The sequence below is a fragment of the Onychostoma macrolepis genome, chromosome 19, assembly GCF_012432095.1.
Source record: "Onychostoma macrolepis isolate SWU-2019 chromosome 19, ASM1243209v1, whole genome shotgun sequence".
In the NCBI taxonomy this organism is placed as follows: domain Eukaryota; kingdom Metazoa; phylum Chordata; class Actinopteri; order Cypriniformes; family Cyprinidae; genus Onychostoma; species Onychostoma macrolepis.
The window spans coordinates 12,255,796-12,280,343 of NC_081173.1; the positions used below are offsets into that span (position 1 = coordinate 12,255,796).

General features: G+C 36.7%; 1 protein-coding gene across 1 annotated transcript; it reads left to right on the forward strand.

Moving 5' to 3' along the window:
- The first annotated feature begins 478 nt into the window (after positions 1–478).
- Positions 479–15,482, forward strand: galnt12 (UDP-N-acetyl-alpha-D-galactosamine:polypeptide N-acetylgalactosaminyltransferase 12). The gene is made up of 10 exons (XM_058754338.1): positions 479–1,179; positions 2,179–2,348; positions 4,546–4,735; positions 4,926–5,111; positions 5,819–5,936; positions 6,878–7,054; positions 8,950–9,081; positions 9,620–9,733; positions 10,719–10,874; positions 12,208–15,482. The coding sequence occupies exons 1-10, from the start codon at positions 821–823 to the stop codon at positions 12,343–12,345; spliced, it is 1,740 nt and encodes a 579-aa protein (XP_058610321.1). The 5' UTR covers positions 479–820; the 3' UTR covers positions 12,346–15,482.
- Positions 15,483–24,548: the final 9,066 nt, after the last annotated feature.

The window sequence follows — 24,548 nt, forward strand, 5'->3', positions numbered from 1 at the left end:
TCTCAAATTTCATAAGCTATTTTCAGGTTTTTCACAAGATTATTAAAATAACTGATGCAGTGGTCTTGTTTATGGATTGTGATAGGCCTACCAGTTGATTGGAGGTTGATGTAAAATGCATATCCCCGTTTATTACTATTAAAGTTAAATATTAGACCTGATCACAATACAATAGAAAATGACGGAGCAGGTGGTTTCATAACGACCTCTTACGCTTTTAATTTACAATAATTTTAATTGTAATATACCACCCCCACAATCTTAACTGATCGCAGTAAATCCGAGTTGAATTGACATTTACTAGCAAAAAAGTAAGTTAATATGTAGCTTTCCTCGTTTTATTTGGCATCTGTGAATATGTATTTTGTTGACTTTCATATACCTTCCGTAGTTTTATATAGTTTCTGTAGATATACGGAAGCAGAGAGTGTTCGGATTGATATTACGCCTCTTCTCAACTCCTCCCCGATTGCAACCGACTATTGTATCCGATCAGCAAAGCGTCGTGCGTTTAATGTCGAGCGCATGGAAAGTGTCCGCATTAACGGATGTGCTTTCAACTCCTCCCCCGTCTGCAACCGGCTCTGCTCGCCGTTCATGTCGATCACACCTCAACAGTTGGTTTCAACCGCAGATTAAATGACCAACTTTCGGTTTGCTTGGATAGTTTCCCCTTCACTTCAGTCAACCTTAAAATGAAATCTGGCACTTTGAAAACGAGATCCTCTTACCTTGAAGAACTTTTTCCGAACTTTTCATGAGATTGAACTTTGGATGACAAACAGTTTAAGGAAACCAGGGCGGACAAGAAGGACACATTATGGCAATATGTGGCAGACGGAGTCGGCCCAAATTCATTCTGTACATTCTCGGGGCGTTTGTATTGGGATATTTAGTATTTCATAGGAACACACACAGTGATGTCGGACTGGCGAGTCGAAGAGAAGTTACAGTCGAGGAGCACAAAAATGTGGACGAGGAATTTCTGAAGAAACCTGTTTACGAGAAGCCTCCTCTAGAAATAAATGCGTTGGGAGAGATGGGTAGAGCTGTTAAACTGGACCTGACTGAAGAAGAGAAGCGAGAGGAGGAGGAGAGCATCAAAAAACACCAGATAAACACTTATGTGAGTGATAGGATATCATTACACCGCAGGCTGCCTGAAAGATGGAATCCACTGTAAGTGCCCATGTTGCACAGGAATGTTTGAAGTTTGTTTGATATTTGTCAGATATCCAGCTCTAACAGATCATTAACTGTTTGGTATAATGGTGTTAAATGTGTTTGTTTGAATAGCATCAGAGCGTAGAACAGGATATACATTATAGTTGATTAGTTTTAACCCGCCCCGATTTATTGCAAAGCATAGAAGTTGTAAATGTTTTGTAAACAGTCCCTATCTTACTCCAGTGCCTTTTGCTTATGCGTGATTAACGATAGGGACCGTCTACAAAGTAACAAAGGAGAAGGAAAACGTTTAATGTGGCGCTCTCACAGAGATGCTGTTGGTCTTACTCATAAAAATAACACACAAAAAAAAACTTGTATAAAATCCCAAGGATATGTGTTATTTTTAATTGGTTATTTCAAGAAAATGCTGACATTTTCATAGCAGTCATCTAGTCAGACCTCTTTGTGGACACACTGTCTAAAAAATTGAAGTCAAACAATAAACCAATGGCCCATTCCAAATCCAAAGGGTGTGCATTGTTATTATAGTTACCCGAAACATTTGCAATTGGTTTTACTCTGATAGGTTAAAAAATAATGCAAAATAAGAATTTTACTGAACTGTTTTATTTGGTAATAAGTTGATTTTCTTAAATTTTACTAGTATTTAATGTGTTGTATTTATTGTTTGCATCATGTTTGTTTATTAGTTATATAACGACCATGATGTTTACTTCATTTATGTGTTTTTAAGTTGCAATTAATATTTTCTTTTATTTATTGTATGTGATATTTATCTTTTTTTTTTTTTTTTTTTACTGTATAGCACTTTGGTGCAGTTTTGCTTTATAAACAGTTTAATTTGTGGTTGCACGTGTCCCTTATTGCCAAATTTGTAATTGCCTCTTGGGTATTAAGATCAAAAAATCCTACATAGACACTGTAAACAAGAATGCAGTGTGATGATATAGCAAGCAAGGCATTATCTAACAAGATCTGTCTATTCAGATGTAGAAACCTGAAATATGACTACCTGAGCCTGCCGTCGACATCAGTAGTGATAGCCTTTTACAACGAAGCCTGGTCCACACTACTGCGGACGGTGCACAGTGTCCTGGAAACCTCACCGGACGTGCTGCTGACTGAAATCATACTGGTGGATGACTACAGTGACCGAGGTATCAGTCTGAATGAAAACTTCTCAAGCTAACTTTGAGCGCACGCTTATCGAGTCAAGTCACCTTTATTTATATAGCGCTTTTAACAATACAGATTGTGTCAAAGCACTTAACAGTATCAAATTGGAGGATAGAGTGTCAGTAATGTATAATGATAAGATTAAACACTCAATTTTCAGTTAAAGGCATTTCATTATTGAATTCAGAGATGTCATTGTCTAGCTCAGTTTAGTTTAAATAGTATCTGAGCAATCAAATCGGCGATAATCGCTAGAAATTAAGTGTCCCCAACTGAGCAAGCCAGAGGCGACAGCGGCAAGGAACCAAAACTCCCTCTGTGACAAAACGGAGAAAAAAAAACCTTGGGAGAAACCAGGCTCAGTCGGGGGGCCAGTTCTCCTCTGGCCAGACGAAACCCACAGTTCAAAAGTTTATATTTCTATTTGAATTTTGTTGCAATTTCTAACAATAGTAGTATTATGTAGTTAGGTATTTTATTATATTTTTAGTTTTATTGTATTTTAAGCAATCTAAGACTTTCCATTTCTTTGCCCTTATAAATTCCTTGACTGAACTGGCAGGGTGTTTTGGGTCATTGTCCTGATGCAATATGAAGCACTTCCCAATGAATCTGGTGGCATTTTCTTGAATATTGGTAGGCAAGATGGTTTTGTACTCTTCCAAATTCATTCTGCTACTGTCATCAAACATTAAGTCATCAGTAAAGTTGAGAGGGCCTGTTCCAGAGGCAGCCATGACACCACCTCCACCATGCTTTACAGATGAGGCTGTATGCTTGGGATCATTTGCAGTTCCCTTTTTTTCTCCACATTTTTGCTTTCCCATCACTTAGATAAAGGTTCATCTTTGTCTCATCGGTCCATAAACACAGTTCCAAATCTCTTCTGGCTCACCTTTGTGCTTTTTTGCAAACTCTAATCTTGCCTTTTTATTTTTGGAGCTGGTCAGAGGTTTGTATCTTGCTGTGTAGCATCTGTAATTCTGTGTCAAAGTCTACAGTAGATTGTCAGAGCATCACCCCAGCTTTCTGGAAGTTGTTGGTGATTTTACAGACACGTCTTTTAGGATTCATTTTCACAGTTTTTATGATTTGTCTGTCATCAACTACTGTTGTTTTCTCAGCCGATCAGATAGTTGTTGGTTGCTGGTGGTTTCCAAACTCTTGATTTCTCCATGCCCTTTGTTTTTGCTATAGTTCTAATTGACTTTTCTTTTAGCATCCAAATTGTTTGCTTTTCTCTCAAAGTCAGCTCCCTCATCTTCATCCTGGTTTGTGTGTGTCATCACCGAATACGATATTCAGAATGCAGAAGTAATGGATATAACTGATACGAAAAATTCCTTGCTTTTAATATCTGAAGAATTAATGCAACAGGACACAGCTGATCACTTAGAAAGACCTGTGATGCAACTGTTCCAATACTTATGCTCACATCAGATAGAGGGATGAACTTCTTAGCTGGTAAAACATTTGTGTTGAATCACCCAATAACAAAATGTGAAATTCTGTAGTTTTGTCTCATATTCATCTTTTAATCATATTTGTGAATGTCTCGACTCCACAGGCAACAGAGCAATTTTGTCTTTACTTCTTCCAATGCTTTTGGAGGGCACACTATATATATATACATATATACATATATATATATATATATAAATGCTGTTCTTTTGAACTTTTTTATTCATCAAAGAATCCTGAAAAAAGTATGACAGGTCCCAAAAAATATTAAACTGTACAAAAATTTCAACACCGATAATAAATCAGCATATTAGAAAAAATTATTTCAGAAGGATGTGACACTGAAGACTGGAGTAATGGCTGATGAAAATTCAGCGCTGTGTCACAGAAATAAATTGTATTTTAAAGTATATTAAAACAGGAAACCAATATTAGAAATTGCAATAACATTTCACAATATTACTTTTTTCTGTATTTATCTGTAAACACACATACCTGATCACAAAAATAATTTATACAACTATTAATCAAGGTTTGAAAACAGATTCTTATCAATGAAATACCACAGCAATAACATAGTCTCAGCTCCACCATGTGGTGAAACAGCAAGTTGTTCCTTAATACAAAAGCTAATTAGCACTTTATTTCTGTCCTAAGTTCTTGTTCCCTCTAGGCCTGCAGCTGTTACTGAGCACTTCTCATGAATTTGACCCACAGATCATTTAAAAGAACCTCTAGAGAACTACATCGCCAGTCTCAAAAAGGTGCGTCTGATCCGTGCAAGGAAGAGAGAGGGTTTGGTGCGAGCGCGGCTTCTGGGGGCGTCCATTGCCACAGGAGAAGTGCTGACCTTCCTCGATTGCCACTGTGAGTGTCATGAAGGCTGGTTGGAGCCTTTACTCCAGAGGTGAGACTGATAAACTACCAACCTAAAACATGCATTATTTTCATAAATTTGCGTATAAATTTGCTCTTTTTTTGGATTACAAAATGTGCTTGCTTTTTCAGGTCACACCTAAGCTACATACCACATCAATGTTTGTTTTGTGAGGAATTAATATTTATCTCCCCTTTTTTAAAATCTCTATATCCTGTAGAATAAAGGATGAGCCTTCAGCTGTGGTGTGTCCAGTGATTGATGTTATCGACTGGAACACCTTCCAGTACCTGGGCAACCCCGGAGAACCTCAGATCGGAGGATTTGATTGGCGATTGGTGTTCACGTGGCACACTGTCCCAGAACATGAACAGAAACGCAGAAGTTCTGCCACTGATGTCATCAGGTCTGTGCTTCATGGATGCACCAAATGGAAAACAATTTGTAATACTAAGGGAAATTCAATTCTTGGTCTCATTCCAGTTTAAAAACAATGCAGCATGTTCAGTCTGAGATTTGGTTGATACGTCAGTAGGTTTTGAGCATTTTCTGAATCATGAGAATGCTTTCAACACATAAAAAGAGCTCAAATGCGCTCAGCAGAGCAGACCATTTTATAGTATACGTTTTTTGTGATCTTTATGGCCATATTTCAGGAAACAGAACCATTTAGGTGACGGTATTTTAATGTTGTTTATTTGCATGAAATGTGTTCATGCAAATAAATAACAGTAAACTATGCATTTATGTAGGATGACCATAGGTTCCTATTTTCCCAGTCATGTCCTAGATGAGAATTGCCTAAAATGTAAGATTTTCGACTGTTTTTTTTAACTGTTTTCATACTTGCTAAAGTTAATGACTGAAAAGGAGTTTGACCAGTAGTGTGCAGGCATTGTACATCATTGACCAATCGTGGTGTGCAAGAAGGTGGGATCTATAGAGAACGGTGAAAACAATCTAAATACGAGTACATATAATGTATAAGGCCAAAACAAAGCTAAAAGCCTGTCTGGAAAAAACAAGATGTATGGTCACCCTACTTTATGCTTTTATTGGAAGTTACTGTAAGTTAGAAGCACAGAAGTATTCCTGTCTGTCACTTTGATCCAGGTCTCCTACAATGGCTGGGGGTTTGTTTGCAGTCAATAAGAAGTACTTCCATTACCTGGGCACATATGACACAGGAATGGAGGTGTGGGGTGGAGAGAACCTGGAGTTCTCATTCAGAGTAAGTGCATTTCTGTACAAATGTTCCTCTCATTTCTCTCCAAGTTTTGGTTTCCTGAGGGGAGAAAGCCTTTGGGCAGATGGTCACAATCTTAGTTTGAAAACTGTGCGATGAGTCATACGAGGTTAAGAGACCAGTCAGCGCCTTTATTAAGTGTCTGCCAGCTAGCATGATGACTAAAGCGACCTTCAATGTTTATGCAGCATTTACTTACTCATTATTCCTCTGATTACTCAGCTCATCCCCTGAAGGTTTCCAGCACTGTTACAAAGACAGCAATGGTTCACTTGTGTGCCTTGAATGCCAGGAGCTGCGTTTTAATCAGATTTCAGCAAGGAAAGCCACAAAGACCAGACAGCTGCTCTGTCAATGCAATATGATAGGCCAACTTATTTATTATCAGGATCCATCTATGGGCACGAACTCTGTGCGATTTTACAACTGTGAAGATATCAGTTAAATATGTTACTATTTAATATGTAAATTGTTACAGTTTAGCACAGTAACCAAATTTGATATTATTACTGTTTAATGTTCTAGTTGAATTAATCATGATGCTTCATAGTTTTTAATTGTAAAAAATTGAATCCAAATCTGCATATAGTGAAAAATCTTTTTATATAGAGAGAAAAATTTAAATAATGTAAATATTTTCCTGATTATATTTTAAGAATAATTTGCTTTAGTATAATGACAAAACGAAAGCCATTTATGTAATTATTTAATTTTAATTATAATATCACAGAATATTTTTCTCACATAGTATAAATGGGTCTGTACAAGAAAATATACACCTGGGGAATTGTCATAGTCGAGGGTCCAAATTGAAATGTTTGAAAACTTTTGGAGGCAGCATTTTTGCTGCCTAATTCCAAATGTACCTATGCTGGCTTTGTATTATTACGGATGGCTAATCTATTTCCTGGCTTGGTGTTTTTCAGATCTGGCAGTGTGGAGGGAGTCTGGAAATCCATCCTTGTTCTCACGTGGGTCACGTCTTTCCGAAGAAAGCGCCATACTCGAGAAACAAGGCCTTGGCCAACAGCGTGCGAGCGGCAGAAGTCTGGATGGACGAATTCAAAGAAGTGTATTACCATCGCAGCCCTCATGCTCGTCTGGTACGCCTACTTGTGCGGTCTGTTGCATAACTCTGCCTTTGCTTGCTTGTCTGCTTGTTTTCAAAGAATACGTTTATCACACTGTCTATCTTACATAGCCCTTGTGAAAGACACACATTTTCTTTGCACGAATCTAGATATATCCTCACCCACTTTCACAGAATCTGCTGATATGCTCTAAATGAATGACATTTAGCAGGTGAGCTGAAACTCCTCAGGTCCTCTCTGTGCTTGGTGTGAAATTACTACAGTGAGAAGTGGCACCTCTTTCAGCCATGTTTGTCATTTAGCTGCCCTTGTGGCGGCTCCCCACCAAGCCCTGTAGTTAAAGAGAGAGGTGCTCTTGGTGACAGATCGGATAACTCTTTTCTCTCTGAACCTTGGAGATGCTGCCAGGTTGGCACCGCCAACTCGAAATCTATCTGATGTGATGCCAGCAGATAAGGCTGCCTCTCTCTTTGGGTATAAACCACAGGCAAACACTGGCCTTGCCAACGTGGATCAGGTTTGACAACCTTCATACTCCGCTTCCACGCAAATTCGTAAGAGGATCGCTCTCTCTTTCACCCTCCGAGTCTCACGGCATATTTTATTTATCGCCAAAATCTCTGTGCCACAGAGTCCAAAACGAGGCTCTGTGATGGATCTCGATGATCAGAAAGCTTCATTTGACAGCCGCTTGATTGAGCGTGTAGCTGGACGGTACGTGCCGCCTCAGGACTTTGTTGAGACTGAAGCCTGATCACAGACCGATCATCAATGGGTGTGATGTTGTGCCACCCAACTGGCATTCACAGCGGGGCTGTACGTTATTGATGATTCGCTATTAAGTTGGTTAATTAGAAGTGCACTTTTTTTCATCCATCTTACTGAAGATCCGATGAAACTCTTCGCCCAGAGCTTTACCTCCAACAGATGTTCCTCATAAGTGTGGACCATCACTCACTAGTAATTCTTGTCTGATGGGCGGTTATGAAGAGATACCACAGCTACAAACATACACAGGAACTTGGCCTTTATCAGTCTTGTTTGTTGAGATGGGGTTACAACATTATTTTGCGACAGGATGTTGCAGCATGTAACAATTTGCGGTGTACCACTGTAGGGTAATTTCTACAGAATGCTTATAAAACAAGATGACAAAATCTGATTAGATGTTTGTTTTTTGTGAAAACAGTTGATTTAGTATGAAGAGAGAGTATTGTCAACAGTCTGTTCATGTGGTGTTTACTAAGGCAGGAATTATTATTGTTTATTCTTGATGGATTCCCACAAGGAATTCACATTCCTTTCTATTCATATTGGGGCCGAATATTTGTCTGTCACATCAGACACAAAAATTAATAAAAAATATAAACTCTGAATGCAGATGATTGAAACAGCCAACTGTGTTTGTGTAAATGATGTCTATGTAAAGTTCCATTTTAGAATGTATGGTTGTTTATAAAGAAAATATTGCCTGTCGTATCTCAGAAATAACTCAAATTTCTTTGCAGAACCACAGCTGTCATAAACCAGTGTTAAAACCCAACTGCTGTCGCTCTACAATTCAGCATGTTGGTGACATAAAAGCTACTGCTGTTGTTTACAAACCTGAAAAATGATATAATTAAAAAAGTTGCAGTTTATGAAAATAAATACTCTTTTAGAAATGTGCAAATAATAAGCTATTTGTGCATACATAATAAATGTGCATAAATATAAACTTCAAACTGCATCAAAGCACATAGGAAATGCAAATCTGCAGTATGTTAATAATTTAATAACTTGCCTTACACTTTAAGGAATTAAACTTAAGGTTGATTTATTTATGTATTTCTACCTGGGTTTATATATCTTAATTAGATTTTTTTTTTTATATAATGTATATAATGTATGTTAAACGCTTGTTTCAGGAGGCATATGGTGATGTGACACACAGACGGAAACTCCGAATGCGCCTTGGCTGTAACGATTTTAAGTGGTTCTTGGATAACATCTACCCTGACATTCAAGTCCCAGAGGACAGGCCTGGAATGTTTGGCATGGTGAGGAGAGACAAACTTTGTATGTTTTCATGCACAACTTTGTAGCAGCAGAGATGAAGTAAAAATTTCCCACAGCAGTTAGCAGGTTGGTTTGGTTTTGAGTGTACACTGCAAGCATAGTGTGACATGATGAAATGAGGTCAGTTCCTTTGTAGTCAACAAAGCTACGCTGTGCAAGCGAGTGGCATAGTGTAGACAAAATTTGAGACTGTTTCGTTTAAAGGGTGAAATAAACAATGTTTTCAGATTTTTAGAAATTCAGAACAAACATATTATGATTTAAAATGAAAAGGAAATACTTAAAAGAAATGTCTATATAATTTTCAGTAACGCTTTAATTTAAGGTGTCCTTGTTACACATTACATGTACTTACTATTGTAATACCAATATATTATGCATAATTACATGCAAGTAACAACATAAGGGTGAATAAATGATGACAGTTTTCATTTTGGGGTGAACTATCCCTTTAAATAAGTAAAAATAGACTTTTGGACCCCGCTGTTTGAATGTTTCTTTGTCTCTTTTCAATTGTAGCTAAAGAATAAAGGAATGGCCAACTACTGCTTTGACTACAACCCACCTGATGATCATAATATGGCTGGTCACCGGGTCATTCTTTACCCTTGTCACGGCATGGGACAAAACCAGGTAACTTTAATTTTCTCAACTGTAACGACTGACAGCCACACTGCTCCAATTAGTGTTCACTGCCACACAATACACAGAGATTCTAATGCGTCCTCAGGAATATACATCAAAGTGTGTCTCACACTTCTAATGTATTATTAAGACGGCATCCTAATACGGCACAGTAAATAGTGTGTAGTGTACTCCACAGCACGCTTGTTTTTAAAGCAACTCGAGCCGCCTGGCACAGCGGCGTGACTTTATTCGTCTCCTCCTTCTCTGTGGGGAGGCAGATGAGCCCTGGAGACTCATCAGCGCACAATATCAACCATATGTACAACACAACAACACTCTTCTAATGGATTCTCTCTGTGAATACAAGAGAAATGCTCTTCTGTTTCTATCTGGTTTGGTACATGTGGGTCAGTCCTGTATAAGACTTAAAAAAAGATGCTTATCTTGTAATTCAAGAAAGAATTTGTATTAAAGGTTATAGCAGACCTTCAGAAATGTGTTCTAGTTGAGATCAGGCAATTTTATTGAATTATAGCTTGATCATTTACGTGATATACGATTATGACATACAATTTTACAAAATGAAATGCTACCAACTAATATCACAGAATCATGTCACTTGCTGAAGGATGATGTGTCTGAGACCCTATACAAAAGACTGACAGAATTTTAGTTAAAAAAGGAAAAACAATCAATTTATCAGAAATTATTCACTTTTTTGCAATAAAAGAATCCATCTCAATCTCAAATTGTGTGAATTAATATTTTAGACATGATATGAAGGTCAAGTAATGCGCAGTGAAATTTTATGGGTGAAATCCAATCTTTGCAATAGGAATCTGTGTGTTTTGGAGTTTTTTCCATTTATCATTTATTTATTCCATTTATTCTTCACAACAGACAATGGTCCTTTTTTGCTCACAAAATAAATAAATATATATATATATATATATATATAAAATATAAATCTTCCTTTCTCTTTTTGTGACAGTTCTTTGAATACTCCACACTCCAAGAGATCCGTTATAACACGAGGGAGCCTGCAGGCTGTGCCGTGGTTGATCCTGTCTCCACATTCCTTACCATGCATCACTGCAGTAAACCCAGGGAAGCCGTGCCTGAAGACCAGAAGTTTCTATTCAGAGAGGTGAGATCACTAACCATGTCAGTACAAACTGATTGTATGCAAATAAAATATTATTCAAATTAATTGCATTAATTAATCTCAAATAATCATATACATAAGGGTTAATAAGATTTTTGTTGAAAGAAATGAATAGCTTTATTCAGCAAGGGCACATTCAATTGATCAAAAGTAACAGTAAAGACATTTATATTGTTACAAATGGTTTCTATTTGAAATAAATGCAGTTCTTTTGAATTTTGTATTCATTAAAGAATCCTAAAATATACATCACAGTTTCCACAAAAATATTAAGGAGCACAAGTAGATTATAATTGATAATAATAAGAAATGTTTCTTGTGCAGCAAATCAGCATATTATAATGATTTCAGAAGACACTGAAGACTGGAGTAATAACTGCTGAAAATTCCGCTTTGCCATCACATGAATAAATTATATTTTGAAGTATATTAAAATTAGTGCTATCAAACAATTAATCGCGATTAATCGTGTCCAAAATAAAGGTTGTTGTTTACATAATATATGTGTGTGTGTGCTGTGTATATTTATTTTGTACATATTAATACACACACATGCATGTATATATTTCAGAAAATGTTACATTTATATATTAAATATATTTATATATAATATAAATATTTTCAAAATGTATACTGTATGTGTGTGTATTTGTATATATACATAATAAATACACACAGTACACACACATATATTATGTAAACAAAAACTTTTATTTTTGATGCTAAATAAATTAGTGACAGCACTAATTAAAATATATTTAAAAAAAGAGACAAAAACACTTGATAAAATCTTACTGACCCCAAACTGAACAGTATTTGATTAAATCATTAACAGACATTAGTGTTTAAATTGTAAAATGTTATCAGATTATAATTAGTTTTTTTTATTTTTTATTAGCTTTAAATTGACAGAATTAGCATCACAATATGGTTCACATTTAGTTAGAACAAGAATTGTACACACTAACATGCAGCTTTGCAGCGCATCAAGTGTCCTTGGAAGCAAACGAAGGTCCAAGAAAATGTCACATTAAAGCGTTACTTGAGAAAGTCACACGGCATGGCAAGAGGTTTCAGTGTGGCTTGCAGTGAAATTTCAGAAGCAAGCCTTAGTGTGAACTCTTTGCCAGTACAGCGAGCAGCGTGACGTCAGCGTGATTCTGTGGGGTATTAGAGTAGGGAGGAGGTGCTGGGGTTGACTGAGCTTCCTGTTCTAGTGCCTGTATAGTATTTGAACAAACCCCTGCCCTTAAGTATATCCAGGATGTGTATAAACTTGGATGTGTAACACTTCTCATAATCTTTGCTTTGGCAGGACGGCTCTCTCTACCATGTTCAGACACAGAAATGCATTGAGGCAGTAGCTCGGACTGACACTGGGAACCCTGGCCCCGCTCTCCGGCCCTGCTCCGACTCAGCCTCCCAGAAGTGGTTGTTTGAAGAGAGAACATAGCAAAGGTTCTCTCTACACCCTTCACCTGCACTACAGCTCAAAGGGCATTTCTTATCAGCTGCTCTGACTTCATACCAGCTTATTGAGCATTCCATTTCCTTAAGGATTGATTGTGCCTTCCTGTTACACAACATGCACAGTACAGATAAATTAAAGAAAATATAGTGTGTTTTAATGATATAACGTATTAGATTTGAACATTTTTGGGTAGTGTGTTAAGATTCATCATTCATAATAGTTATTCAGTTTGTAATCTGAAAACCCTGAGAAGAATTTCCATTTTCGTGCAATGAGTGCGAGTTTTGAGTAAAATAATGTATGCGTGCTGTTCAAACATTTGAGGTCAGTAAGATTTTATTTTGAAAGAAAATATTATTTTTACTGAGCAAGGAAGCATTAAATTGATCAGAAGTGACAGTTAAGACATTTATAATGTTACACAAGATTTCTATTTCAAATAGATTCTGTTCTTTTGAATCCTGAAAACATGTTTTAAACATCATTCATCATTTCTGAAGGATCGTGTGACACTGAATATGCCATCATAGGAATAAATTGCATTTTAAAACAGTATAAAATACAACACAGTTATTTTAAATTGTAATATTTACATTTTTTATGGTGAGCATAAAAGTCTTATTTCAAAAACATAAAAAATTCTTGCCAGCTCCAAATGTTTAAACAGTAGTGTGTGTTGTATAATGAAACGTGAAAGTCTCCAAACCACAGACCTTATTTTAATCATAAATCCAAAACCACCATTCTTAAAGCCCACAGGAAGTTCCTGAGGGAAGCCAGGTGCATTAGTCTTCCAGGTTGGGCTGCACATAGACGTTATTACTATACACCTCCATTTCTCTGCAAGATATAAACACTGTATTTAAGCTCTCATCATAACCTCTGGGTCTCTCTGTCGCAATTGACAATCATTACCATTTTACAAGATGGTAATTTGAGTTATTTTAATCAGTCAGTGCTGCCAGCTCCATCTGCTGGTGTCTCATCCTCCCCTGCTATTCTGCAAAGTAGCTTCTATTTATTAAAATGCTTGACATATTTAACTAATAGTGACTAGCATTTTTAAGTCCTCTGTATTCTGGTACCTGATGTAAGTCAGATATCCTTTGGCAGCCTGGTTTTGTGTGTGTGTGTGTATTGAGGTTACGCTCAGATAAGCAGCCGTGCTGGCGATTGTTTTTCCAACCACTAGATGGTGCCAAATTCTGCGTTTTATTCCATGTCCAGCTTCGTCCTCCATGTTATAACATCAGCTCTTATTTACATGTGTGTAAATTCAGTAGCCCATTGTGCAGTGATTGAGATGCTGGGTTACACTTTTTATACAGTTAAAAATGTACAGTGATTATTACTTACATCTGAAAGCGTATGGCAGCCTACCACTAGTCATTTACCTGCTGTAGAGAATAGATTGTGGGATGAAACAGAGCTGGATGTCACAGAAAATACTAGATTGTAGTGGCCAAATTGCTGTTTTTTTTTTTTTTTGCTTCATATTTCCCTAAAGTTGTAGAGAAACAAGTGTTGGTTAGTTAGTTTGGAGTATGTGGATATAAACCTCTTTAAATTCTGACCGTCTGTGGATCCGTTTCCTATGCTGAATGATTATTTCTGTAAGTCCTTTTATAATGAATTTATTTTATTAACTTAGCTTTCTCAGTTATTTATTACTTCAGGAATTGCTGGTGTCCTTAAAATTGATGGAATGTCGAAAATAGGAAGTAGATTTTCAGTCAGAAATGACCTTTCTGTCATTATTTACTCACCCTTATGTTGTTCCAAGACTGTAAGACTTTGTTCTGTGAAACACACAAAAAAAATTTGAAGATGCTATTTTCCGAAAAAGGATTATGCTGCTATTTTCCCAAAAAGGCACTTTAAAAATATAAAAGTAGTCCATAAAAGTCATGAGCTATATTCTATAAAGTTGTTATTGGGTGAACACCAACAATTCACTTTCATTCTATGGAAAAGAGCAGCTTCTATAAATATCTCTTTTTGTGTTCCACAAAGGGAAATGTTTTTGAAAGACTTAAAGGTGAGTAAATAAAGACATTTTAAAATGTTTTAAGTGCCTTACACAGTGTTCAAAGAAGGACATTTTAAGGGAAGGGAAAAGGGAAGTTTTATTGTTTGGTTTATGGAACATATTTTTTTGTATTAATTTATTAGGTGAACATTGTCATAGGGAGAATTGGTTTACTGATGTGAGAGCATGTGACATTAGCTCAATACTGGACAGATGTTTCCAGGGCCTCCATAGATAAGATGATTGAGAGATTATTTATGTGATGATAAAACTATGAGAACCCATTATGTTTGCGATGATAGGGCTTTTCCTGTTTGGCAAAGTCACAGAATTGACAATGGGTTTTCTTGAAGAGGTCAAAAAAGAGGATATTCTGTATGGATGGATAGATGGCCTTAAGTCCTATTTAGACCTGACTGTGGCTATATGGTCATTTTATCCTAGAAATATCAAACACAAAGAAAGATACATTCTCTATATAAATGTGGTGGTTAAAGTTCATATCATGCATTTTGATCTTCAAACATGCAGAAAAATGAGTTGTTGGGTTAATATGCACTTTTCTTGGAAAAATGAATTATTTTTAATTGTATTTTATCTTACGTTTAATTTTGCTGATGGTAGAATGTTGAAACAATGTTTTGAAATGGTATCAATGCTGGAAGAAAATTCAGGTAACTTTATACTGTTATGTAAGTGACCTTAACATCAGAAATGAAGGTATTCTTTTTTTTTTTTTTTTTTAATGCATTAATTTGGGTTAATAATGTCTAAAATCTTAACTTAAAGATGCACTCAGTATTTTTTTGTTGTTGTTGTTATGCTACACCATTTTATGTCATTTGCAATCAGCTAAAGGTTAGTAGTATTTAACATGAGCCAACCCACTCCATGTAAAATAAAACTGCTTTTATTAGGGTACTGACATGATTGCAGTCTTCATCTCATGTGAGCATACTTAGTTTTTCCTTTCATTTCTTCTGAGTGCACCTTTAACTTGTAATGACATTTTTTTTCTAGATCCAAATTTCCTTTAACTTATAACTGATTTCATGTTTGACTTTTTACACATTAAAGCCATTGAATAACATCCCAACGTGTGCCCGTCTTTCTTTACCAACAGCTGACAACCCCTGGCAATCTTTTTTTCTGCCGTATTACACACTCCCGCCACTTCACTGAGGTGTTACTGTGGAAAATAATAAATTGCAAACTTTTCCCATTTATAAAGCACTAATCTCATTCACCCTCCGAATGCATGTTTGTTCTTTCCATCCATGTTGGTGTCGCAGCGAGACGATGGAGGTGTCATTGGCAGCCTGATCTGATTGGCTTGAAGATGTGCAGCTGAATATGAGGAAGCGCTCATGCCAAGATGCTCCTCACTATGCGCTCTGCCCCGCAGTCATTCTCAATTACTCATTCATGATGTGCGTCTGTTTGATATTTCATACTGTTTGTGGGCTTCTTTTGTATGGTGTCATCTGCCTCGCTCTCCGGGTGCAGGATGGGATTAGTTTGGAACACTCCGGCAGGCTTTAGGGAAACAGGGTCATGGAATGAGGCTCTGGAAGCCGTCAGATCACACCGGCTCTACTGCCAGAGAGGTGTTAGATGTGCCTTCTGCATGAATCACTGTGGAGAACCTTATTTTCGTCTCGCTGCATCTGCACAACTTCTTTCACTATGGCAGCGGCGTCAGTGCCGGTGCACTGTAGTCATCGGCAAATGGGATTACGACCATGTCACTTTTTAGCTTTTGAAAAGGGCATTAAATATTGAAATGATCTCTGTGGTGAAAACGGCTCTCACCTCCTTGTGAAGCGTTTGGGATCTTAGATATGAAGGCAGCTTGCTCGCCTACATCCCATGTGTTGCTTGACAAGGTCTCTCTGTATGCCGAGCTTCTCTTTTCAGAGATGAAAATAAGCTTGATTTGGCAGAGACACTGACACGCTATCGTTCTCTATGCTGTCTGTTCGACTGACAAAAAGAAATGACTGCACAGCCTGTGAACGGCTGATTTCACCCCATTCTCGTTACTTCAGGTTTTTAGTGAGGTTAGGGTGGATCATTCCAAAAAACCCTGATGCGTTTGCGTTGTAAAGCCACGTGTCATTAATGTTCAACACTGTTTCAGGCAATGAAGCTAAAGACAGCATGTGAACCTTTTTCAAAATTTCTGGTGTGAAATATCAACCATTCGGAGGTTAAAAGTGACGAATGTCATGATGAATGTATTGACAGATCTATTCTATTCTGATTTATGTTCGATTTTAAAAGTCTTTGTTAAAGAGATAGAGTATAATCCATGAACCACATTAACTTATATGAGGTGACAATATACTGTATATCACAATATTACAAACTTTGATTTGAAGCAAAAAACTGACGAAGGTACATGACTGTACTTTAATGAGGAAAAGATCTACAATCCCATGAAGAATTGTGAATGACATAATCAAAATAAAAATTAATAAATGTAAAACTATTGATTTAAAGATGTTGATTGTATATAGAAGCAATATATTTTACAATAGTTACAATATATGCATACATGCACTATATTTGAGTGTAGTGAGATTGACTATTATGCCATTTGCAGTGCTTCACTGTAAAAAAAAAAAAAAAAAGTTGAGCAAACTCAAAAATCTGCTGAAGTTGGTTGCCTTAAAATTTTAAGTTGGCTCAAATTTTTTTTTAATTTATTTTAATTTTTTTTACAGTGTTCATATAGGAATGTGTGGTTTCACTATGGAGAAAACAAATGGGATTTTTACTTCTTGGATCCCAATTGTTGCACTCTAGACCTTTTTTAAATTATATATTTAATTATTTTATTATTATCCTTTGCATTATTATTATTATTATTATTATCCCTACATTCATAAACATTATTTTTATTTTCAAGAACACTTCAGGAGATTTTTTTTTTTCTCAAATTGTTTTTATTTATACAACAAAAAGTTGAGAGAACTCAAAAATCTCCTGAAGCTGGTTGCTTTAAACTTTTAAGTTTTCTCAACTTTTGATTTTTTACAGTGAAACAAAATTGAAATGTAACCCTCAATATTTTGCATATTCTTACTTTAGCCTTTACCTGTGTAAATTCATTCATGCCACCTCTGAGCAGCTATAAGCAGTCTGTGTAAAGCCCAATTATCCAATGATAAACAATCCGACTACTGCAAATTAAACTGAATATGGCGCTTATTAAAAATGATCTAAGCTCTCTGTATCCTGCTACATGAGGCGTCCTGTGAACGCATACAAAATGATTGACAGGGAGAGTGCACCTCAAACCATTTTTATTCACTGTACCAATTCTGACTGCAGCCTGCTGTTCAGTTTTGTTTTTGCAGTAGTGGAGGCAGTTATTATATTTTAAGATGCATAATTCAGTGATCTCTGTCAATTAATAGGAATATTTTTGAGTGCTATTTCCTTAAAAATCACTTATACAGAACCTGTAAATATCTGATAGTTAGAACCTCCTTCTGGTTTCCTTGGTAACACTAAACAATCATTTAAAAAGTAACAGAAATGAATACTGTTGCTTTTGTCTAATGATACGACAAATACGATGGAGATGTTTGTGAAGGACATTAAAGGTAAGAGTGTAGTTGTATTGCAGCTATTGTGTGTTTAGATCCAGGTTTGCTTTGTTGTGGCCTGCAGTAAGAGGTTATGCCTCCAAGCTTTTTGAAAATGACTATTGGGACTATTATGTATAATTTAACTCCCAATGGAGTTGCATTCTGTACACTCATTCCCCATTTTTTCTTCCCTTTCTGCTGCCACTTCATTAAATGGATGACTTATTCTTTTCATTTGTTACACACTGTATTCATTTTCAGTCTTTTTGTACTTCTGCTTTCTTTCCAAATTTCCATAGAATTGGAATAATTTACACTCTTTGTGTCTAAGCCGATGTTTTCATATGCTCCAGCTGCAGTAGCATTTGTTTCTTAAACACCTGGATATCACAAACAATTACCTCAACGGCAACATCATTTAATTTGATTTATTTATGGCCAATTGCCTTTACGCGTATCAGCTGTTTGTTTCTCGTCTTAAACTAGAGCTTGACATCTACAGTCATCTTTCATAGGATTTCATAGGAAACGCTGCCATTACGGACACTGATGCCAGACGATCTACAAGGAAAGGTAACTTTGCCTATTCTAGACACACAGACTCTTGATGTGAATTGATTTGATTATTTGCACTAAAGCCTCGGGTACATCTGTACTGAAGCTGCCTGCTGTTCCTCACAATGTCACAGAAGCACAAGATTGAAATTGTACTTTTTGTTTTGTCCTTTATTTATTGTTTGTCATTGAGGTATTCATTGAAGTACTAAGGTTGAATTATGTTAAAAAATGTAAAGGGACCATATCAAGCGTGACCATTTTACACCCTATTTTTGATACTTAGAATTAAATAAATAAACTACATCTGAATGTAGGCTTTAATTTAAACACCCTTGAGAACTTGAACTTGAACTACAGTTCAAAAGTTTAGGGACAGTATTTGAAGAGTTCATTTGCAAAAACAGATAACTCTCTTTTAACAATTTTCAAAAATCATGTTTTTTCATTGTGCATTCCAATTAATCTCAATCAAACTGCAGTTGGGGTTAAAAAATAACTAAAAAATACAGCTAACTAACACAATAAAACAATAAGATAATAAAAAACTTATTTTTGAGTTATCTGTTTTTGCAAATAAACTCATTTATTCATACTTTCTTTCATCAAGGAATCTAGAGTAACAGCTGCTGAAAATTAAGCTTAATTTGCTATCACAAGAATAAATTACATTTTAAGACATATTAAAATAGAAAAACATTGTTTTGAATTGTAATATTATTTTACAAAATTACTGTTTTACTGTATGTTTTTGATCACATAAATGCTGCCTATCTCTGTTGGAAATAATGGTAGCCTACAAAAGCCGTCACTGGGGCGCTTTTCAAAAGGCACATCTCCATATTGCTACCTTTAAGGTACATAGGTACAAAAAGTGTACCTTTTGGGAAGGTACCATCTCAGTGACAGCTTTTGTACCTTTTTTTCTGAGAGTGTTTAATGACAGCCTCTTTGCAACCACTTTTTACTCCTTTTGTTAATTATCGTGGTGTTTAGGATCAATATCTATCATACTTCATCCTTATTACCTCACCAATTCAGAAAGAGCTGTTTTTACAGTCTAGTGTTAGTAAATGCTCTTTTTGGATTGAGGAGAAAGTATTCAGTTCTTGAAGTTACAGTTGAGGAAAAATTCAATTTCTCACTGTTTGACCCCTTTAAGCAGGAAAAAATAGGTTTGTTAGGGTGAAGCTTTAATAGTCGTGTTGTTGTTGGAGTCTTTCTTTGTATTTCATCAGATTTATTGATTTACAGTGCAACTCATATCCTTTCATACCATTTCAACTTGTAGAAAGTAAATTGTCTATGGCATGTAATCACAGTGACTGAGGGGCAATCAGTCTTGAGAAAAGCATATATCTTAGATGTATCTACAGACTTGTTAAAGGTCAAAGCGAATTAAACCCATTTTTCACCATTTTTGTGTTCTTTCAAAAATGTTTGACCTTTCGGTTTAAATGCTGATTTTTTTCTTTTGTCACAGATTGTTTGTCAACGTCTGTTCAAGGACAACTATAAACCGTAAAGTTTATTTGAAAACAGTTGAGGTCAGAAGAGCCTTGCAAACTCTGCGAGGTTGCCGTCCAAAACCATGGAGAGACCTGGTGTTAAGCCCAGCTGCTCTAAGATCCTCCCAAGGCTATGCAATGTCAACCTCAGGTTCTGCACTGGAATCAACCACCTTTCCAGAGACCTTCAAAGTCTGGGACTAAACGCTTGTTTTATCCAATCTGCAACGGCGACGAAAGTGGTTAGTGGGATTAGAAGGTACAAGTGCTCAGGCTGTCTGTGCTACTACAATGAGCTTGAGCAGCTGATGACACACATAGAGCAGGGCTGGAGAGAAGGCTACAGCTGTAGAGCGTTCTACCGTAAGCTGAAGGACATGAAGGACTGCAGGGAGTTACTGGCCGCATATGAAGAAAAAGAAGCTGCAGCTTCTGAAAGCGACCTTCAGACTCTGAGGCAGAGCAGTAGAGATGAGAAGCTGGACATGGTCCTCAGGTGGCTGCAGGAGTGCATGTCAAGTTGCTGGCAATGATTTCATTAAAACATTTATGGCTGTATTTGTTTCAGTTTAGATTTTCAGAAGAAATTTTGCTGAATGTCTTGATTTTTTCAATACATTGACTATGAGGAACAGTGGCTGTGAAGCTCCAAAAAGAAGGGGTGAATTGTTCCTTTTTTTATATAATAATGATAGGCATAAAGGACTCTTCAGAATAGGCAGTTCAGGTTTCTGAATGAAACCCTTAATCAAGTTGCAAGGTTGCATCAAAACCAATAAATTTCCACCACCACTTTATGTATTGTGATGCTGCATCAAAATGTAAAATTATTCAGAGACAATTACTTGCAGTATAAACAATATTACAGTTTCCTGTTTAGGATGAGTCTGAGAAGAGGAGAAATCTGTCCATGATGACAGGGTGATGAGCAGAGTCAGAACACATATCACACTTGCATGGTAAAGTATGGAATCTGCTTGTCTTACCATTCCAAAACCAATCTTCATGGCATTTCCTGTCAAGAATGTTTCATTCTGGGAGGGGAAAAAATCTAGCCGACACATTTGAAACAGCTCATGTCTGTTCATTACAGTCATCTGTCTGTCTATCTGTCTATCTATCTATCTATCTATCTATCTATCTATCTATCTATCTATCTGTCTGTCTATCTGTCTATCTATCTATCTATCTATCTATCTATCTATCTATCTATCTATCTATCTATCTATCTATCTATCTATCTATCTGTCTATCTGTCTATCTGTCTGTCTATCTATCTATCTATCTGTCTGTCTGTCTATCTATCTGTCTGTCTGTCTATCTATCTATCTATCTATCTATCTATCTATCTATCTATCTATCTATCTATCTATCTATTTTCCCCATCATTATATCTATTTTTCTCATCCATCTGTCCATCTATACATCTATCCATCATTATATTTTCCCATCTATTCATCATTATGTCTAATATTCTTATCCATCCATCCATCCATCCATCCATCATTATATCTGTCTAATTTTCCCATCTATTCATCCATTCATCATTATATCTAATTTTCCCATCCATCCATCCATCCATCCATCCATCCACCCATCTGCCATTACAGTATATCTTATTTTTTCCATCCATCCATCCATCCATCCATCCATCATTATATCTGTCTAATTTTCCCATCCATGCATCCATCCATAATTTTATTTAATTTTCTCATCCATCTGTTCATTCATCATTATATCTAATTTTCCCATCCACCCATCCATTATATCTAATTTTCCCATCCACCCATCCATTATATCTAATTTTCCCATCCACCCATCCATTATATCTAATTTTCCCATCCATTCATCCATCCGTCTGTCATTATATCTTATTTTTCCCATCCATCATGATGTCTAATTTTCCCATCCATCCATCATTATATCTATCTAATTTTCCCATCCATCCATCCATCCATCCATCATTATATGCAATATTTCCATCCATCTATCCATCCATCATTAAATTGGTCTAATTTTCCCATCCATCCATCATTATATCTAATTTTCTCTTCCATCTGTCCATCCATCGATCATTATATCTATCTAATTTTCCCATCCATCCATCCATCAATCCATCCATCTGTCAATTTATACAATTTTCCCATCCATCCATCCATCCATCCATCCATCGAGCTTTATCTCCATTGACACACTTAATGTCTTTGGAGGTGTTTTGTAAGGGAGACAGTTGCTTGCAGCAAACAAGACACGGGAGATAAAAGATATTTGTGATGTGTCAGGCAAAGAAAGAGGAGTATCCTCTGACGGTTTTTATTTTGTGGTGGGAGACTGAAGCGCAAGTGCTTTGAAAGCTGTTTTACAAAGAATTCATGTGTCACTCATAACTTGCACATGACAGCCACCTAAAAGATTTGAAGAGATCCACTGCTGACAGGCATGGTGGCATCACTGTAAAGCCCTCATCTATTTTTCCATTAGGAGTACAATCTCTTTGTTGTCGGATAGCATAGATTACATATTCTCTCTTTTGAAAATGTCAAGGATTCCTCAAATTCCAGGGGAGATACTACTGAGACATTTGCATGTGCGCTAAACCCAATGTTTAGGTATTGCTGCTACAGGGCATCCTGTCTTTCTCTGACAGGACGGCTGGTGTTTCCTGCCACAATAGATTGGTTGGCTGTCTCTGCAGTAGGTGAGTGGGCTGTGAAGAGATTGTGTGCAGGGGGTGCCGGTGTCTTGCCAAGACACCGACCTTTTCAAAGAGGCAATCGATGAGGCCCATCACCAGGGCTCCGGAACATTCACGCCTGTCAGGTGGGTGGGAGGAAGTTCATACAGACAGTGGTGGCGTGCTAATTGCTCGGGGTTGCTGGTGCCCCCACTGTTTTGGTGCAGGTGGTGAGGGTCTGTGTCCCTGTGGTGTCCACACCAGCCTTAGGGGGGCTACAATTTCACACTGAAGTCTTGCCAAAGCATGCTTATCTCCATGTGAGACCACACCTATAACTGACACTCTATTAGCAACGTAGCCATGTGCCACTACAAGAACAGATGCTTAAACTGTAGATTGAATAAGATTTCTGTACAAAATGTAAGTGGAAAACTCACTGTTGCTGTGCTGGAGTGTAAGTGGGTGGTTGCTAGGTGGCTGCTAATCGGATACTTACTAGCTCAAGTCTGAAAAAGCTGCATCCAAAAGCATGTACTCTCTCATAGGTAATACATTTGAATTAAAACTTACTTCGCGATTGTTAAAAAAAGTACGGTCTAAGTACGAATATGGAAATTTGCACGCGTTCTTCATCCACCATGCTGTCACTGCCATGTGACTCACCAGCATCACAAATCCTTTCCCGTGGCCTCAGGGGAGAGTAAAGTGTCCATCAGAGACACACTTCAGAATCTTGCTGGAAGTAGTGGGTCATCATTTTCTGACATATACTCGCATCACATACTGTTTTTCGCTTACTATATAGAAATGAAGTAAGCATGTTTGGACACAGGGTCTATGATATTCTGGTCTCTAGATATGGCTTGGGTTTCTCCTTCAGTGAAAAGCCTGTTCACACCAAGACAAATATTCGATGCGATATATATTTTAATTTGAATGAATGGTTGTTAATTGCGTTCAGATCAACACAAACATTTGCATTGCATCAATACATTGGATTTTTTGGTTTACGCGAGGTGTTTTAACATCTTTTTTTCCCACTGCATTACAAAGACAATTAGCCAACTGATAAGATTGCGCAGTTACTTGCATAAAATACGACTTGGTGGCTATCACATTTTGAGTATGAAAGTATTTTGCTACATACACACACACACACACACACACACACACACACGCACACACACACACACATATACTGTACATACATACATACATACATATATACAGTGTGTATATATATATATATATATATATACACTAACTAGATTAAACTGTACTGTAGTTATTATTCATGACATCCTTTCATTCTGTCCATTCTGTCTGTTGCAAAAATAAATAAATAAATAGGGTAAGTCTGCAAATATATTGTAAAAAAGCTTTTTAAGATTAAAATTATTTTTTTTCTGTGTCAGTGGTCGATGCTCTTGGATCAAACACTGTACTGTTGCTCTTGTGGCCGGGTCCTCTTTGGTATGTAAATGAATCTTCTGCGGCTTTCTTCATTCAAGCTCTAAGTGGTAATGTGGAGTCTCCATTTGAGGGAGTCTCTGGAATCAATGCAGCCATTTTCTAAAGTCTATAACATGCTTCCAATTAGAATTCACAAAAAAAATTGTTGTATTATATATGCATTCACAGCTATACTGCTAGCTTCCCTTGGGCCAAAATTTTTTTTTTTTTTTTTAACCATGTAATATCCTTGCTTTGAAATAGCTACATAATTTATCCTTCCTGAATAACTCGGAGTGCCAACTGCCACATACTTCTGTGATTCATAGATCTAAGCCATGTGAATACTAGACTCCATCTGTCAAGTT

What these genes read in the sequence shown, in the direction of transcription:
- galnt12 (XM_058754338.1), top strand. Translation starts at nt 821, where the DNA reads ATGGCAATATGTGGCAGACGGAGTCGGCCCAAATTCATTCTGTACATT. An exon ending in TTGGAGCCTTTACTCCAGAG is followed by an intron (nt 4,736 to 4,925) that starts GTGAGACTGATA and finishes TATATCCTGTAG; the next exon opens with AATAAAGGATGAGCCTTCAG. An exon ending in ACGGCATGGGACAAAACCAG is followed by an intron (nt 9,734 to 10,718) that starts GTAACTTTAATT and finishes TTTTTGTGACAG; the next exon opens with TTCTTTGAATACTCCACACT.